This window comes from Enhydra lutris, unplaced genomic scaffold (assembly GCF_002288905.1).
Source record: "Enhydra lutris kenyoni isolate GAN:26980312 unplaced genomic scaffold, ASM228890v2 scaffoldscaffold60, whole genome shotgun sequence".
Lineage (NCBI taxonomy): Eukaryota > Metazoa > Chordata > Mammalia > Carnivora > Mustelidae > Enhydra > Enhydra lutris.
This window is the reverse complement of record NW_019154144.1, coordinates 11810470-11826789: the sequence shown is the minus strand read 5'-3', so window position 1 is coordinate 11826789 and position 16320 is coordinate 11810470. Positions and strand designations below refer to the sequence as shown.

At 45.9% G+C, this 16320-nt stretch overlaps 1 protein-coding gene across 1 annotated transcript in view; it reads left to right on the top strand.

Annotated features, from left to right (window-relative positions):
- The window catches only part of LOC111158571 (forkhead box O1), a 93870-nt gene extending 87047 nt beyond the window's left edge, over positions 1-6823 (top strand). Inside the window, 2 exon segments of the mRNA XM_022520690.1 lie at positions 4899-6253; positions 6715-6823. Of these exon segments, the coding sequence (XP_022376398.1) occupies positions 4899-6236 (1338 nt within the window). The 3' untranslated portion in view covers positions 6237-6253; positions 6715-6823.
- Positions 6824-16320: the final 9497 nt, after the last annotated feature.

Genomic DNA, 16320 nt, shown 5'->3' with positions numbered 1-16320 from the left:
AGCCGTGCGTGATGCCCACATGCAAGGCTCGGTGTCCACACCTTTGAGAAGACTTCAGGGTTCTCGTGACACTTGCTGGCAAGGGTAGTAATGGATCAGCTTTGGTATCTGAATTCCTTCCTTATTAACACCTGTCCACAGCACTCGAGACACCATCTAGTGCACAGAGAAAACGTCTTAGCTCTTACCCCAAATTGGTCTATTTTTCCAGTACCTTACATGTAAAAGTCTTATGTTAGTGGCAACAGTGCAAGGTATGATCGTAAATAAGACCAATGGTTATAATACAGATAAGTCTTTAAAACACAGACGTGTAATTTTGTAGGTACCATTATCCTAATAATAACGGCAGCTAACACTGATTGAGGTAAGCACTTTACTTGTGTTATCTCATTTCATCTCCACAACAACCCTGTAAACGCAGAACCTATTAATCCATTCAACAGATACTTGAGTGCCTCTTGGTGATGGAGCTGTGAGGATACAGTGTATGAGAAGACAGACCAGGGCCCGAGCTCATGCAGCTTACAGTGTAGTGGGGAGCCAGGCCCTCCCTCAAGGGACCACACATAGCAGAATCGTAATTGTGGTGAGTAAACAAGGTCCTGTGTCAGAGAGCCTTAGAATGGGATGGTTCCAGAAGAGAGGGCCGTTTGGGCTGAGAGAGCAGTTGGAAGAGGTTGGGTGGTGGTGACCATTGGCAGGACAATGTCCGTGTACCTGGACAGTTGTTTGTGCATCATTTTTTGTCCCAAGTGGCTGTTCAGGTGGACTTGTTCTTGCCCCAGGTAGATCATAGATCATAAAACACCTAGAGGGCAGACTCTGCCTAATGCCTTCTCTTGCCCTTCCTTGCACCTAGCACAACATAGGTCCCAACAAATGTTATTTGCCATGAATCGGTGCATGGACAGATCGGTAAAGATGTGTAAGACATTACGTCTTCCCTGTGATGGGTTTGGGACGTCTGTCAACAGACATGCATTGAGTTTGTCTTGTGTGCGGAGCGTGTGTATTTGTGCGTGCACATGCACGGAGCATCTTCTAGGAGCTTTCAGGTTAGGAAATAAAACCGTCCTTCAGCCCTTGGCCTATAAGCAGCTTGGAATCCATAGAGCTCCTGAAATCGAGCACCTGGGAGTCAGAAGCAGGCCGAACAGTGAATGCATACCTTGTGCAGCTGCTCCTGCCCCCGACATGACCCACTGCGTTCCTCAGGTCTCAGGTGGGACTTCCCAAGAAGAACGTTCTGCCTTACTTGGGGGCACAGTCTGGGGAGCAGGCTGCGGAGAGGGTATGTGCAGAGGAAATCCAGCTCAGCATTAGTAAAAAGCCCAGGCTGCAGGGAAATCCAGCTAGTGGAGAGGAAATTTGCTGATGTGTCTTTTTGGGGGGGAAAAAACCCGAATGGCGTCATGTAAAAACTCAGGATTTGGGTAAGTGGCTTGCAGTGCCCAAGTTTTCTGTCTTCCACAGCCTGCCTCGTTCCTCAGGTACTGTTCTGTTCATCAAGAGCTGAGTAGCTCCAAGCACCGGCAGTCATGTGTGGCTGTGCTGCATGGTTCACAGGAGCACTATGGTTCCCGCAGCCATGGCTGTGTCCCACAGGGATCTGCAGACATAATACCATTAATAGCAGCACACATTTTACAAGCTTTACCTACTGGCCGCCCCTGCCCCCTCCACCAGAGCCCCGCTGGCTGTATGAAAAACAGGAATTTTTGTAACAAGCCCTGCACAGCAAACCTTTTCCTGTTTGGAAAAAAAATTTCTCTAATTGTTGGCAAAGTTAGAAGACAGCTCTGTTACTCAAAGAGCGACCTGAAATGTCCTCTTAGAAAAATATGGAGCGTGATGTTTTGATAAGTAGGGGATTGCTGTGGACCCCCTTTTTGGCGGGGGGGAAGTAGGTCTGAGTCTTAGTAGGAGTTAGTTGACTCAGGAGTTAGTCCCACCTGAGTTAGTTGAATGCTTTCTAAACTTTTTAAAGATTTCATCATTACACATTCTGCAGTCTTGTTAAAAATGTCCCCTAATTGCAGTCCCAATGACCTGATGTAATTATCGTGTGTGTTGGAGAGCTGCACCACCCTCTCAGGCAGTGCAGACAGCCAGGAAGCCATTATCTGGGAGGATCTTCCCTCTTTATCATTAACTAAATGTGAAAAGGACAGGAGTCAAGCTTCCTCTCCTCCAGAGATTTCGTGCGGCTTATCTGTGTGTCTGTTGTGTTCCAAGAACAAGATAGTCATGATGGAATATTGTGCAAATGTCCAGACTTCCACCCTATAGAACATGTCACAGGGGCGGAGCGCTTGGCTCCCTTCCAGGTCTACACCCCCACTCCCATCCCCAGCCCTGCTTCCTTCAGGACGGATTTAGAACTTGGTGTGCTGGTGTTAGTGGGCCCGGGAGATGAGTCTGTGGCTCTTGGAGCATACATAGGTGTGTGTGCTTAAGATACCTCTGTAGGGTTTGGAGACTCTTTGGGAATAAAATAGACCATTGTAGAGGGGCGCCTGCGTGGCTCAGTGGGTTAAAGCCTCTGCCTTTGGCTCGGGTCATGATCCCAGGATTCTGGGATCGAGCCCCGCATCGGGCTCTCTCCTCAGCCGGGAGCCAGCTTTCTCCTCTTTCTCTGCCTGCCTCTCTGCCTACTTGTGATCACTGTCTGTCAAATAAATAAAATCTTAAAAAAAAAAAATAGACCATTGTAGAAATGTAGTCCTTGGCCTCTTTTAGGGGTTCTTATGTACTTAAAGTCTTCCTCGGAGCTTGTCTGGAGTTGGGGATAGGTCAGGAGATGGGAAGGAAGGGGAAAATCTAGAGAACAAAAGAGACTGGCTGCCACCCACTTGCACACCTACCCCGGCGTCCAGCCCAGAAGCCCCGTGTCTGCCCCACACTTACGGTACGCACTGGCAGAAGGGCTTGTCATGTCGCTGCTCTGTTGCAACTCTTGGGTGGAATGTAGTACAGAGGGTCAGAGGGTGTTTTGAAATAGGGATTTCTCAGCCCTGGCTGTCTGGCCTTACTCTACTCAGACTTTCGCATCTCTTTTTAGAAAGGGAGATTTATTTTTCTTTTCTGTTTCCAGTTTCTTTTTAATAAGAAAGAACTTGAATTCATCGTTTTTGTTGAAGCCTTGCCTCGTCCTGCTGTGCAAAGGCTTTCAGGCACAGCGATGGGCACTCAAGCATCTACATCCCACATGGGTGGCAGAAGGATGTGGACATTGTGGCTGCATCCCCAGCTGACCACGATCCAGCCAGAGCCTTCTTGTGGTCGGGGAGAGGGGCCACAAGAGGTCCAGGGGGCTCAGTCTGCTAAGCCTTGTTCCCGGTTGGCAGAGGGTGCCAGGGAAGGCTTGGAAGTCATGCACAAGGCCCTGCTCCCAGGTGTCTAGGACCCCCAGAATCCTCCTGGACCTGGGCTCAGGGCCCTGATGACAGAGGCTGCTGAATGAGCAGCTAGGAAGGGTCTGCTGTGTGCCCTGTTCTATATGGGGAACAAAAAGCCACAAGACAAAGGGACAGGAGACCCTTGGAGTCCTTCCTTTGGAACCCATTGTTCCTTTTCCATATGTCCCAGGGGCTCCCCAGGTGCTGGCAGTCTCACCATGCATCCATTAGAGGAATCAGATTGGGGCTTTATTGTTTGCAGCCTGGCTTTGCTGCTTTTGCCCAAGCTTGAGACGGTCTCTGGCCTCCTGTATGTTTGGAGTTGTGGGTGTATGCTTGCCTTACCACTAAGCTCCAACCCACACTCCCAGTGAATTGGAAGAGGGGAGCAGGGTTCAGATTGGCAATATCCTTGAGCCCCCAAAGTTGGGATCTGGTACATACTTCTTGGGGACTGCTTACCATGTGCCAGACACCATTGGACATTTTATAAACTCTGTCATTCAATCTCTCGCATAGCCCTAAATGGGTTTATTATTTATCTCTGTTTTATAGATAAGCCTAAGACATCTAGGGGCCAAGCAGTCTCCCAAAGTCAAGTTGATTTTCTTTACTAATTGTGTTAGGCATACCCGTGGCACGATTTAACCATGGAGTCCCTATACTTAGCGGCTGAAGCATGGCGCTTTGTACTGCCGACGCTTCTTCTTCCTGACCCAGTGGGTCTTTTTGGACAGAGCTTAACCTCCGATGCAGTGACTGACGTTCAGTTAGTTGGCATGTACTCCTGGTTGTTTTGGGGAGGAGGGGGGTGGTGAACAACACTGGAATTTAAATTCTCCCCCTTTTTGGCAGTTCAACTTTCTAAAATAAGAAATACGATCCTATTTGTCTTATGTTCACCTATATTTGCCTAATGGACTTGAAAAATAGAAAAGAATTTAGGTTTTACTAGTTTTCAGGCTTTTAATTCTTAACTAAGAATATACCCTGCTTCAATTCTTTCTTTTCCATAATCATGTGGGCCCAGTAATATAAAACTTCTCACTTATGTAAATGGCATATGTGCAGTCTGAAGAGAACTGGCAGTAGTTTTAGGGGTGATAGAACGGGAAGGGTTTTTGATAGCACTTAGTTACACAGTGCTGTTTGCATAGCATTGTAGCCAAGCAGAAACTTAAGTGGCTTTAAAACCAGTTCGTGTAATTGCCTTATAAAATATAGCTATATAAAAGATGCCTATAATAGTGCTTATTTAATTTTGTCCCCTCATTACAGTAAGATGCACATGCTGTTTTTAAGATAAGATACTGTTTTTCTTGTACTGGTTTGAGCTTTTATAGTGAAGTTCAGAGCCCATATGATTGTACAGATTGAAATCTGTACCACACACTTAAAATTTTTTTTTTTACTTGTCTTACTTGTCTACCTATACTGAATAGTAGGTATTCCAACTGGAGAAGTATTGTGTTTCTAACGTAATGTTTTGCTTTACAGAATTCAATTCGCCATAATCTGTCCCTACACAGCAAGTTCATTCGTGTGCAGAATGAAGGAACTGGAAAAAGTTCTTGGTGGATGCTCAATCCAGAGGGAGGCAAGAGTGGAAAATCCCCCCGGAGAAGAGCTGCTTCCATGGACAACAACAGTAAATTTGCTAAGAGCCGGGGGCGGGCTGCTAAGAAGAAAGCATCCCTCCAGTCTGGCCAGGAGGGTGCTGGGGACAGCCCAGGATCTCAGTTTTCTAAGTGGCCCGCGAGCCCTGGCTCTCACAGCAACGATGACTTTGATAACTGGAGTACATTTCGCCCTCGAACTAGCTCAAATGCTAGTACTATTAGTGGGAGACTTTCTCCCATTATGACCGAACAGGATGATCTTGGAGATGGGGATGTGCATTCTATGGTGTACCCGCCATCTGCTGCAAAGATGGCATCTACTCTACCGAGTCTGTCTGAGATAAGCAATCCTGAAAATATGGAAAATCTTTTGGATAATCTCAACCTTCTCTCATCACCAACGCCATTAACTGTTTCCACCCAGTCTTCACCTGGCACCATGATGCAGCAGACACCATGCTACTCATTTGCACCGCCAAACACCAGTCTGAATTCACCCAGCCCAAACTACCAAAAATATACATACGGCCAGTCCAGCATGAGCCCTTTGCCCCAAATGCCTATGCAAACACTTCAGGACAACAAATCGAGCTATGGAGGTATGAATCAGTATAACTGTGCGCCGGGACTCTTGAAGGAGTTGCTTACTTCTGACTCTCCTCCCCATAATGACATTATGACAGCAGTTGATCCTGGGGTCGCCCAACCCAACAGCCGGGTCCTTGGTCAGAATGTGTTGATGGGCCCTAATTCGGTCATGTCAACCTATGGCAGCCAGGCATCTCATAACAAAATGATGAACCCCAGCTCCCACACCCACCCTGGACATAGCCAGCCAACATCTGCAGTTAATGGGCGTGCCTTGCCCCACGCGGTCAACACCATGCCCCACACCTCGGGTATGAACCGTTTGGCCCCAGTGAAGACAGCTCTACCAGTGCCTCTGTCCCACCCCATGCAGATGAACACTCTGGGGGCCTACTCCTCCATGAGCAGCTGCAATGGCTATGGCAGGATGGGCATTCTCCACCAGGAGAAGCTCCCCAGTGACTTGGACGGCATGTTTATTGAGCGCTTGGACTGTGACATGGAGTCCATCATTCGGAACGACCTCATGGATGGAGATACTTTGGATTTTAACTTTGACAATGTGTTGCCCAACCAAAGCTTCCCACACAGCGTCAAGACGACGACACATAGCTGGGTGTCAGGCTAAGAGTGAGTTATGAACAGGTAAGATCACCCCACTATCAAAAGACCTTCTGAAGCCAGAGCTTGAAAGAGAGGAACACAGTAACTTGCCGTGTATCTTCCACAGTTGGCCTCCTCTGATGTCAGCTGGCTGTTCCTTGTAGAGAGGCATCTTTTATCATGCGCTCTCTGCCCTTTTTACAGCTCGTAAATTTTTTTTTTTTTTTAAAGCATAAGGAAGCTTCCTTTGACTGCTTTAAAGATTTTCTTCTGACAGTTAGATGGCTGCATCTTTTTAGTAGCTCTTCCATAAGTGAATATGTTTGATACAAATCAACTACTGCAGTTTTTTCTTAAGTTGAATCCCCCCCCCCCCACCAAATGATGTTGGAGCTGTTGAGAAAGCTCTAGCTTCCCCTCACCCCCAAGTATGTCTGTCATTCTAATATGTTAAATTGAATTGATTTTAATTTGGCTGTATTTTCATTGTGTGTTTTTTCTAGGCTACACTTAAAAGTACTTCAGAGTGTCTGACAGCAGGAACTGAGAGAAGCAGTCCAAAGATGTCCTTCACCCCTCCTTTTCATTTCTTGATTAAAAAAAAAAAAAAAGTTTCTTTTTTCCTTTCGTCAGACTTGGCAGTGAAGACACTTTTCCTGTACAGGATGTCTGCCCGATGTTTGCAGGTTCTGTGCTGCTGTAGATAAGGACTGTGCCATTGGAAATTTCATTACAATGAAGTGCCAAACTCACTACACCATATAATTGCAGAAAAGACGTTTGAATCCTGGTGTGCTTTCAAGTTTTGTACATAAGCAGTAGCCACAGAATTGTATTTGTGTGTTTTTTGGTTTTTTGTTTTGTTTTGTTTTTTAAATATATCCATTTGGTCCAAGGAAAGTTTATACTCTTTTTGTAATACTGTGATGGTCTCATGTCTTTGATAAGTTAGACTTTCGTTTGTACTACCTGTGTTCCGCTGAACAGATGAACCACAGAGAACCAAGCTCTCCATCCTGGGCCTCCGTGGAATAGCTTTGGGCCTGTTCACACAGCCACACAATTCACATGAGAACCGATAGCCTGTTATCAGTCTGCTGAATTCATGGACTTGTCAAACACCTTTTGGGGGGGGGGAATAGATTAAATGCCAGCCTTGTACAGGTCTTTTCTATTTTTTTTGTTTGTTTATTTTGTTATTTGCAAATTTGTACAAACATTTAAATGGTTCTAATTTCCAGATAAATGATTTTTGATGTTATCGTTGGGACTTGAGATCATTTTGGAATAGATATTGAACTGTAATGTTTTCTTAAAACTAGAGTCTACTTTGTTACATAGTCTGCTTGTAAATTTGTGGAATCCCAGATATTTGAGGCAGCATCCATAATTTTCATTTTGTATTTCTAACTGGATTAGTACTAATTTTATACATGTTTAACTGGTTTGTACACTTCGGGATGCTACGCGGTGTTTCTGACTAATCTTAAAATCATTGTAATTAGTACTTGCATACTCAACGTTTTGGGCTCTGTTTTGGCAGGAGAGCGATGTATAGTTACAGACATTTTGCGTTTCATGTCTAGGAGAACTTAATACATTTTTTTTTTTTTTATGTATGTATTTGAAAAAACTCCCATCTGCTCCTGTCTTCCCGTGAACTAAGTGCATGCAGAGCATTGAGTCCTCTGATAGATGCCTGTGTGCTGTGTTCCTTCAGTTGCTCCCGAGGGGCCTCGTGATGATGTCTGTGGCTCAAAAAGGGAGTCTTGCGTCTAAAACCGTGCTCATACTCCTCTCTCAGAACTGGTAGTTGGGGGTCAACCTAACCTTTCTGCGCTGAGCTTTAGCAAATGTTTCCCCTCATCCTTCTGTGCTTTTATTTTGGTGTAGGTGGAGGTGGTTTTGTAGCTCTGCCTCTAAGGATTATGTTAAGACTCACACACTTTATCCCTCCCTCCCTTCTGTCCTGCAGATTACACAGCACACTGTGGAAATTTAGGTAAAAGGAGGAAAATTTAAAATAGGACTTTACTGAGGTGCAGAACACTTCATGTCCCTGAGTGCAGATGGCTACCAAAGGGACTAGAGCTTGTTAAAAAAATTGGGGCAGTTAATTGGAAAACCCGACAAGCCAGTTGTAAGTTGTTCTTGAATTTATTTTCAAGGCTCTTAGTGTAAGTTAGAAATTGGGGAATTTTTTTAGCCTTTAGCAACCTCAGCTATAATTCTGTGTCATTATGTTTTAATATTTTGCAGTTACCTATAACTGACAGACCAGGTTAATTGGCTTTGCATCCCATCAGTATTTTCAAGTCACGTGGAATGCCCTTAATCAGCACAATAAAAGGAGCAGGTGTACAAAAGTGTTCCTTTTGCAATTTTGAGAGGGCTCTGATTTCTTTCTGTGTACTTAGCCTGGATCTCACTTGCTTTGTCTTGCATGTGAATTGCAGATCTGTTGGCTTGGTTTTTCCTACATGTTTAACAAGAACACAATTGTTCCTGAAAGATTTTTCCTATAGGAGGCCACCTCTATTGTAAGCTTCCCACTGTGACTTCTGCTATTTTGAAAATTCATTGAATAACCTCCTCTCCAGCCATCTTCACTGTTGGCCACTCCAAAATATGTCTGGTTTTGGAAACCATCATTCCTCTAAGCAGTGCCTTCTGCATATGTGATAGAACTCGTTGGTGCCAGAGTCCCTTGGGTTCCCAATCCTGTTGCTGTGTCCACCTTCTTTCCTCCTCTTGTGCCCTCATACAACGAGCCTTAGAGTCCCCCATTTGTTCATTAAAGAGGCAACTACAGCTGAAATCACTCTTAAAATCTTACTACATCCTAGAGTAACTTTTAAAAAGATGTTTCTTCCTCCTGAGTCTATGTAAATATCTTTTTTTCCTTCCTTCCAGTTTTTTCTTTGTGTTGAGATTCTGACATGAGTCTTGGGTATCTCTCTGGGGTACAGTGAAGTCCAGTGAAAGGCACCTTGTCTATTTTGAAAACAAACATTATGTGACCTCTGGTAATTCTTTTTCTGTACGAATACTGACTTTCTGGAGTAATTAGTATATCAGTTATTGTACATGATTGCTTTGTGAAATGTGCAAATGATATCACCTATGCAGCCTTGTTTGATTTATTTCCTCTGGTTTGTACTGTTATTAAAAGCATATTGTATTATAGAGCTATTCTGATATTTTAAATATAAAGTATTGTTTCCGTAATATAGACGTATGGAATATATTTAGGTAATAGACGCATTACTTGCAAAATTCTGCTTCAGCAAACTGACAGTCTAAATTAATTAGCAAATGTTGTATCCCAGTGGGCAGTAAATCAATGGAACGTACCAAGAAGAGGAGGACACTTAAAACGGGAAAGAAAAAAATGTTTCCAAAAGTTAGACAATTTGGACTTGTTCAACAACTGCTGGGTATATGTCACCAACACCCCTTTCCCTCCCCCAGACTTACTTGAAATTCTGACATTCAGCTCTTAAGAGTACTTAATTTATAACTGACTTCTAAATGAGAAGTTTCTCTTGTGGTTTTGGTTTGGGAGTAATCATTCATTAAAAAATGCTATGTGGTTTATGCAAACAAAACAGCCTTGCATTACTCTTGGCCTCCTCCTCGAGGGCGGTGCGCACAGCCTGGCATGGTGGCCAGGTGGCCAGAGGAGACCGTCAGGATGTGGCCACGCCCTCCCGCATTTCACTACTCGAGTTCAGTAACAGTGTGGATTCCATGTTCCTGTTCCAAGACTCTCTGAGAAGTGCCTGATGATGCTGATGTACTTACAGACACAAGAACAATCTTTGCTATTATTGTATAAAGCCATAAATGTACATAAATTATGTTTAAATGGTTTGGTGTCTTTCTTTACTAATTGTGCAGAATAAGCTCTGTTATTAGTGGGTTTTTGTTGTTTTTTTGTTTGTTTGTTTTTTGTTTGTTTTGCTTGAGTTAAACCTTGTGAGCCGAGCCCCAGTGCCATGGTGTCTTCAAATCTGGTATTTCCTTGGTGTGGGGGCTGGGGTGAGGGGATGCCAGCAGGGAAATCGTCCCTCTAAGACTTGAAGCCCCAAGAGTCAAACAAGTAAAAATTCTTGATAATCAGTGGCCCTGGAGTACTTTGTCTTTGGAATGTCTGAAACTACATTTTGTATAGTAATTCGTAGGCATATTAAATCTCGTGTCGAAACAGAGTGTGCTAAAGGTAAAAGGGCAAATTGGAAGGGTCCTGGCTGGGAGGGCACCGAGCAGACGTTAGCTGGTGTGGAGGGAGCAGTGGCTTTCTGGGGCCACATGTGGCTCCTGTCCCTACTTCGCACCCCTTGCTGAAGGCGGAGGATTGTGTCCTTGAAGTGGCCACAGACTGGAGGTTTATATGATTGTTTTATTCAGAAAATGCCTGAGGAATGAGCTAGATTAATACGGTTACAATTTTGAAACCAGGACAAAGTGCCATCTCCTTGTTGCTACTCTCATTCATTCACTTGCCTTGTAAATGAGTCAGGAGCAAGGAGATGGGTTATTCTAATGTTGTTTATAATGTTTTAGGCACCAGAAGGTCAGTCCAACTTTCAGGTTTGGTTGGTTGGTTTTCCTTGCTTCTAGCAAATAGAACCCTTCAAAATATGATAGCCAGAAAGGTCGGAATGTAGAACAGATAAAAAGCATTTACTCCCAGACCCTGGGGCTCCCACACAGATCAGTTTGAAAACTGATTTAGCCCAAATGCAGAGAAGTGCCCTGATCATACCGTCAGAACTCAAGCCAGCAGTTTCCTCTCATAACCCTCCGTGCGTATACACAGAATCCTCCCTCTCGTGTCATTTATGGAGACCAGTTCCCAAGTTCTAACATCACTTAACGAGAGGATGCAGGACAGCAGGAAGATTCCCTGACAGCCCAGGGCTGGAGCTTGGCGCTTAAGGTGAAAGGAGAAACTTCTTGGGCCGTACCCCGTTCCCTCTGCGAGCAGACTGCTGACGGTAGAACCAGGAGGCGTACCTAGGATTGTTTCCTGACCAGTGGACCTGCCGCCCTGAAGGGCTCTGCGTCAGCTCTTGTATTTGAGCTGGCCCCCAACAGTGATGGGCTCATTAAAGGCATGCTGGTTGGAGGGGTTGGGTAGGCGGAGGACTGCTCTGAGACCTGTATCGCACTAAGTGGCAGTCTCCGAAGTAGACGCATCGCATGCACATTGAGCTTTGATCTTTTAGTGCTCATTATGCTGTGAGCCTGTAGCCCGGTAGGGCCGTGACCTCCACAATGAGGGTGTGGTCATGCCAGGTGTCTTACTCCAATTTGCTCTTGTATTATTTTGGTGTAGAACACTGACGGAGGCACCTGGATGGCTCAGTCAGTGAAGCATCTGATTCTTGGTTTCGGCTCAGGTCATCATCTCAGGGTCATGGGGTCAGGCTCTGCACTCAGGGCAGAGTCTGCTGGAGAGTCTTTCCCCCTCCTTCACCCTTCCCGTCTACTCTTCTCCCTGCTCTCTTTCTCTCTAAATAAAATCTTTATTTTTGTTTATTTATTTAGATTTTATTTGACATAGCACAAGTAAGCAGAGTGGCAGGCAGAGGGAAAGGGAGAAAGCAGGCTCCCCAACATGGGGCTGGATCCCAGGACCCTGGGATCATGACCTTAGCCAAAGGCAGCCAGCCGCTTACCTGACTAAGCCACCCAGGCACCCCTAAATAAATCTTTTTAAAAAGTTTACACTGTGGGGGCGCCTGGGTGGCTCAGTGGTTAAAGCCTCTGCCTTTGGCTCGGGTCATGATCTCAGGGCCCTGGGATCGAGCCCCACATCGGGCTCTCTGCTCAGCGGGGAGCCTGCCTCCTCCTCCTGTCTCTCTCTGCCTGCCTCTGCCTACTTGTGATCTGTCTGTCAAAAAAAAAAAAAAAAAAAAAAGTTTATACTGTGATAAATTACGTACATGGAATCTAGGATGTTTTTCCATTTCCTTAAACTGGAAAATGATATTTCTGTGGAATGGAAAGGAAGATAACGTTTGGTGGTGTGAGAGAAGAAAGAAGGCAGGGAGTCCCATTGGCGGTGGGTGATACATCAGAAACCAGATGTGAAATGAGGACAGCTGTGGGGTGAGCTGAAGGTGTCTGGGTCTTTTGGAGGAAGGTACAAAGTGGCACAGGCATCCAGAAGTTCAAGAGAACTGCTAGTTACTGCAGGTGGCTGGTGGTGTGGACGCCTGGCGTGGGTAGTATGGCTGTGAAAGGGGAGGCTCCACACTGAGAAGACGTGTCTGTTCTAGGAAAGGAGATTGGAGCCAACTTTTCTTAACTGATTGGTGGCGGGATGCAGTCTTCTCCCCTACCCCAGCCTCCCAGTCCACTGTGAACTCAAAGGCCAAGTGAAATTTCTTGGCATTAGTACCTTTGCCATCTTTCTGCCTTCCAAAAGTGCAAGTCTTGTTTGCACCAGAAACCACTCGTGGAAAATAAGGATTTACATCCTCCAGGAAGAAAGAGGGCAACTTTGCGAGCTCAGCTACTCATTCTTTACTTCTCATTCCTTCCATGAGCTCCAGTCGCCCACCAGCCAGTTTTTCAGAATTCGCAGAGAACTCATAAGTTGTGGATGGTAGCCTGGGAACCATGTTGGGCACCTGTACTGCTAGAGTTTGTGCAAACATGTTTGGGGTTGTAACCATAGGAAAATGGCCCGTGGAGATGACCTTTGTTGAGACCGCTGCTCGGAGTAGGGCTCACAGGGGAGCATTTTAAGCTGGAGTTTTCTCTCTGATGCGTTGGGGCAAAAGGGAGGTCTGTCCTGCACTTCAGTGCTCAGTTGCAGAATGAGAGCAGAGCTCCCCATTGGTGTCGGGGACGCTCAGTAGGCTTGAAGAGTGTGATCTGTTCTGATGCCTGTGAAGTGATTGCCCCACAGATAAGCAAAGTGGAGGCTACCTTCTACTACCTGCCTCCCAGGTTTGATGCAAGGATTAGGGGATGAGGTAATGTCTGAAGATGGCTTCCTGTGTCGGGGAGAAAGACCTTGTACATGTAAGTTGGTGTCAGTGTAGGTAATAGTAGGCTTTGGGGATGTGTTTCCTTAATGGGGCTTTTGGACAGTCAGCGATTCCTGCAGGATGAGTGGGAGAGCCACTTGGTTCCTTTCTATCTACGCTCTGCATTCTTAGTTGCACTCTTCCATCTTTCAAGCAGGGTGGGTGCGGACAGTTGGCCAGATCCATACTCCAAAGGGAGTCGGTAGGCCTTTCTTTCCTTGGTAACTTGAGAAGGAAGCACTTGGTAAGTAGTAAATTGTAAAACTGTTAAGGGCCCAATACAAACTAGTGATACTGGTCTTCAAGAAGATTACCATGTACCCATACTAAGAAAATTGAGAGACCTTTTAGGCTGCTTGACCTTAACTTCACTCCAGTCATGTTTTCCCAGTAGACCGTGGAGGACGCCAATTCCATGTGTTCTTTTCAGACCATCCTGTGTGATAGGGAGAGGGGAGGGGGGGAAAGCCCAATGTTGTGGAGGCCGTAGTGAGGTATTAGAGCCTGACCCTCCAGTTCATGAGAAGTGGTGCTTAAATTTGCAGGGATTTTGAAAGCTGATTTTATTTCTTTTTCTTTTAAGGAGAGGGGGTGGGCGGAGGGGCAGAGGGAGAGGGGGAAAGAGAATCTTAAGCAGGGTCCAGGCCTAGAGATCATTACCTGAGCCAAAATCAAGAGTAAGATGCTCAACTGACTGAGTCACCCAGGCACCCCATTGAGAGCTGATTTTAAATACCATCATTATTTACAATTAAATAAACTTAGTCGTAAGTAAGTTATATTAAGAAAAACAAGAGTAGTAAATGCTCAAAACTCATCACTAAAGAGTTTTGTCCTAATGTACTATTGTACTCTTGTCTGCCCTTGAGGTGTGTATGTGGCCCGTGTCTGTCTGGTGGGAATACCGTTTCCTGGCGTGCTACCGCTCTGCTGAAGCCGAACAGTTTCAGTTGAATGCATGTAATTTGAATGGGGGTAAGAAATAGTTTAACAGTAAATCGTATCAGTTAAATTGACTGAGAAAATAAATTTATTGAGAAGAGTCTGTTGAGATGCAAGTCCACTCATCTAATCCGGGCAGAATTGCTGTCCTATGTTGGCACCAGATGAAAGAGTTGGGCGGAAGTCAACGAAAGCATCTTGTGAGAATCAGTTGGCCTGACAGAATTTACACCGGAGAGTATGGTGTATTATGTTATTTGTAAATTGTATGCTACACATCCTTCATGGCAGTAAATTCACAATAAACTTCTGTATATCCAGGCATCCGAAGAGCAGGTTAAATATTGACAGTGTAATGAAGACACTAGAGGACTGGCAGTTTGGGTGATCTAGAACAAACAGGTAGAGTGGGAATAGGGCAGACAGAACAGGAAGTGGTGGCAAGGCCCAGGGTGTGGTCGGGGCACTGGGTGACTGAGCTGCTGTGAGGTACGGGCCCTAGGGGGGTTGAGGTCAGGGGAAGGTGAGGCCTGGCAGTCGCATGGGGCATGCACATTAGACTTACTTCAGAGCCAACGAAAGGAACAGCAGCAACACCTGGGGTGCAGAATTTGAGACTTCAAATTCAAGTGCCAAAGCCTTTAATTTGGGGAAGAAACCAGGAGGCACGTGGCAGCTGGTTATCAGTGGCCAGGAAGGGCACACAGGAGGGTAGCTGGATGCCCTTAAGCATCAACAGAGGCTTTGAAACTTGCTGGTGGAAGAAAAAGTTTCCGGAGTTGGAAGTGGAATGCAAAAGGATGCCAGTTCTGCTTTTGACTCAAGGTGTGTCACTTAGGGACCTACTTACTGGAGTGAGTGGGGGAATTAAATGACCCAAGTCAAGACCCCCTCACAACACCTGGCACACAGAGAGGGCTCCAGAAATTGGGGTGACCAAACATTCTAGTTTGCCCAAGACAGGCTTGGGCAACTTGTGCCCGGCATAATTGTTACTGTTGCTCTAATCACTCCGAAGTTTTCAGGTTTGGGTGGTTAATTACATGTTCACTATACCCATGAATAACTGCTGTTCGGTTTCTGCTTCCCGGAGTCCTCCCTTCACAATGGATGTACTCAGAGCTCCAGTGGGTGAGCGCACTGAGGGCCCCCTGGAAGAAGCTGCCTTGGGCTGGAGGGTCGTAGTGTAATCCCAGGCATATGACGTCCTTTCCAGCCTTCTTTCCAGCCTTTTCATCTGCTGGACCATTTGCTTTGGGGGAAGTGTCTTTCTCCTTTCCTTAAGCGAGGTACAGCTCAAAGCCTTCCCTACCGTTCAGCCCCACCCCAGCCTCCCCTCTCAGAGGGTTTACTTGAACAGGTGGGTTAGCTGAGTTTCAGGGCTCTTTCCCCATACACAAGTGTGGCTGTGATGAGCTCTAGCTAAGTAATAATAATCCTTCTTAGTCCAAGGCAGCCCCGTAGCCATCTTAAAAAGAAGTTCGGAGCCAGGCCTGACTCACTTGGGTCACCACCAAGCTCCCAGGGAGCTGAAAGCAACTGGCCGGTACACTTGACCACCAGACACAGCCAAAGGCATTCTTTGGTGAGCCAGTGTGCGTCTGCCAACATTCCAACAAATTAAAAGCAGACCAAGAGGCCCAAGGTATTTTGACAGGTCTGGAACTGCTATTTGCTATCTTCAACCAAGGAAAAGCTCAAAAAGACGGGAGAGGGGAAAAGACCCATGATGAAATATCTATAAGAGATCATCAGCCTTCTTTCCAGCCGGTGGTCCCTATGGGTTGCAAAACCCTGCCTTTCCATATGGCTTTTCTCTGGGCTCAGGGGACAGAGCCGGTTCCTTGTGTTTATCACCTACCTCCAAAGTTGCCATTAAGGACATAACGCCCGAGCATCCACTTACCGCCACCCCGGGAAGGGAAGCTGCGTGTCTGTAGCTACGGGTTGTGCCAATCCCGTGTCAGTTTAGAAAACAGGTTGGGGTGGCAGGGGGGCGGGCAACTGTTCAGCTTTAGTTGCTGATGTGTTTTCATAGAACCTCCCCTGAAAAAGACGTAAACGCTGTCATTTGTAATTTTTGTCTTAAAAAGTGTTGCTGTGGCATTGGTGGCCTCCACTTCT